The following is a 2657-nucleotide window of genomic DNA, read 5'->3' as shown; positions in this document are numbered from 1 at the left end:
AATATGAACTTTCTGCTCTCTAAAAGTGTTGATACACAGGTCAGCTTTCTCTCACAATGTTACCTGAAATGGGTCTATTTTGTGTTTGTGTGTTCTTAACCACTCAGTTATGCCCAACTCTTTGTGACTCCATGGACTATAGCCCATCAGGATCCTCTGTCCATGGGATTTTCCAGGCAAGAATACTGGAGTGGATAGCTTTTCCCTTCTCCAAGGGATCTTCCTAACTGAGGGATCAAACCCAGGTCTCCTACATTTGCAAATGGATTCTTTACCATCTGAGTCATCAGGGAAACCTGCTAAACCCTGCATGAAATTGGTGTGAGGGACACATTTGGGACTTGGACTTTGAATCCTGGCTCCATTATTTACTCTGTCCAAGTTTGGACAGGTCATTTTATGAAAAGGAAATAGTGATACTGACCTCATTGGGTTGTGATGATAATCAAATGAGATCACATTTATTAAAACATTTTCATAGAATGCCATTTCATAAAAGATGATTTCCTTCTTTGGTGTCTGGAAAAGATGTGTATCTAGCAGTTATGGTTCTGTTGCAAAAGGACTAAGAAAAAAGGACTGGTCAGTATTGTGTTCTGCTGTCTAGGCCTGCCAAGGTGAGATCTAGGATTGAGTTCAAATCACACTGATGATCCATTCCCACCCAATACTCAACTCTCTCCTGTGAGCAAAATGGCTGTGGAGGAGTCCTTACTAGTTTTCAAGAAAAGCTTCGAGACACACAGGCACCTAATTTCCAGGTAAATAAGCTTCATTTTCTTGAGAAATGCCAGGAGCACAGACATGTTCTCTAGGTTTCAATTCTTGAGTTTCTGGCTGTCTTTATATGTCAATTTATCTTTAAACTTGTAAGCACTGCAGGTAATTCTGGAATGGTGGGGGTGAGGAAAATAAAAGTTCTAGAGGAAAGATTTCTTTTCCCAAAAAACCTTCCTTGAAATTCCCCCTTTTTCTAAAAATTAATGGTATGTGGGTTTTCAAAGGTACAGTGTCAGAGAGGAAGGCAAAGGCAAGAAGCAAGTGTTTTTGTTTGTTTCATATTTACACTGTCCTTGGTAGCACCTGCTTGTCTTGACATTTGAAAGAATGACTTTAGGACTATAGAGTGCTCTGCAACTTTTTGGTTTATCTTAAAACATTTTACATTTCCCTAGCCTCCTTCCTTTGATTTATGGGATGGGTATGTGTGTATGTTCTTCAAAATAAGATTTATGCCATGTACAGTTTTTCCATTGGGCCCCTGGAACTTTATTAAAGCAGTTAGACTGATCAAAATCATTTCTATAATCCCTACCAAGTGCCTAGAGTAATGTGAAGCCAATTTGGATAGAATGTTCCCTGGCATGAAGGAGGATATCTTGGTTTGATTGCTTGCTTAGTTCTGAGATGCCTTCAGTCCCTGCAGCTGTGGATCTTACACGGCATTCTCTCACTGAGACTGCAAGGTATTTAGGAATATATCCTTTTCTTTCCCCAGAAGGAAGGCCACCCATAGCCAAAGTTGGAAAAATCAAAGCTCTGTAACCGAGTTTATCCTCCTGGGCTTCTCCAGAAATCCCAGAACCAACTGGATCCTTTTCTTCCTCTTCCTCTTCCTTTACTTATTTACAGTCTTGGGCAATGGTCTCATTGTTACTTTGATCAGAGTAGATGCACACCTCCACACCCCCATGTACTTCTTCCTGAGCATCCTCTCTCTACTGGATCTCAGCTACGCTACCACCACAGTGCCCCAGATGTTGATCCATCTAGTAAGCAAGAGTAAAACTATCTCTTATGTTGGATGTGTGGTCCAGATGTACGTTTTCCTAACCTTGGGCATCACTGAGACCTGGATTTTTGCAGCTATGGCCTATGACAGATATGTTGCCATATGCTATCCACTCCATTATGGGGTCAAGATGAGCCAAACCCTGTGTGTACTCCTGGCAGTCAGCTCTGCCCTTTGTGGTCTCACCTGTGCCCTTGTCTACACAGTCTTTGCAATGAATCTGCCCTACTGTGGCCCCAATGAGATCAACCACTTCTTTTGTGAAATTCCTGCTGTCTTGAAGTTGGCTTGTGCAGATACATCCCTCAATGACCAAGTGGACTTTATCTTGGGCTTTATCTTGCTCCTGATTCCATTGTCCCTCATTCTGGCCTCATATGTTTGCATCTTCATTGCTATTCTAAAGATTCGCTCCACCCAGGGGCGAATCAAGGCCTTCTCCACCTGTGCCTCACACATCACTGTGGTCACCATGTTTTGTATTCCATGCATGGTCATGTATATGAGGCCTGGCTCTGAAGCCTCCCCAGAGGATGACAAGAAGCTGGCCCTGTTCTACAATGTCATTTCTGCCTTCCTCAACCCCATCATCTACAGCCTCCGGAACAAGGATGTGAAGAGGGCTTTCTTCCAGTTAGTTGGCGTGAGTGAGGACACTCAGTAGGCCATGGACGAGAGCTGTATGTGATGCCTCTGGTCTCTGTCAATGACATCCACACATTCACTGAAATCATTGGACTGAAGAAGGAGCCCAGGATAGGGAAGATATCTAGAAAAAAAAAAACCACTTTGCATTTAATTAGGCTACTGGAAACATTAGGAAAGAAAGAATTGTGTTCAGGGATGAAAAACATCATTGACTTTC

General features: G+C 42.6%; 1 protein-coding gene across 1 annotated transcript; it reads left to right on the top strand.

Annotated features, from left to right (window-relative positions):
* Window positions 1-693: 693 nt before the first annotated feature.
* Window positions 694-2456, top strand: LOC129540313 (olfactory receptor 2A5-like). Its single transcript, XM_088834984.1, has 2 exons — window positions 694-761; window positions 1475-2456. Exons 1-2 carry the CDS (start codon window positions 694-696, stop codon window positions 2454-2456), a joined length of 1050 nt encoding a protein of 349 aa, XP_088691110.1.
* The last annotated feature ends 201 nt before the right edge of the window (window positions 2457-2657 follow it).

This window comes from Moschus berezovskii, chromosome 4, assembly GCF_049115385.1.
Source record: "Moschus berezovskii isolate FMDL1 chromosome 4, NW_MosBer_1.0, whole genome shotgun sequence".
Lineage (NCBI taxonomy): Eukaryota > Metazoa > Chordata > Mammalia > Artiodactyla > Moschidae > Moschus > Moschus berezovskii.
The sequence above is the reverse complement of the archived record's forward strand: the minus strand, read 5'-3'. Positions and strand labels throughout refer to the sequence as shown.

Bases quoted from the DNA above. Each gene is read 5' to 3' on its own strand.
- LOC129540313 (XM_088834984.1), top strand. From the start codon at position 694: ATGGCTGTGGAGGAGTCCTTACTAGTTTTCAAGAAAAGCTTCGAGACA. The intron at 762-1,474 runs GTAAATAAGCTT...CAAGGTATTTAG, and splicing joins CACAGGCACCTAATTTCCAG to GAATATATCCTTTTCTTTCC.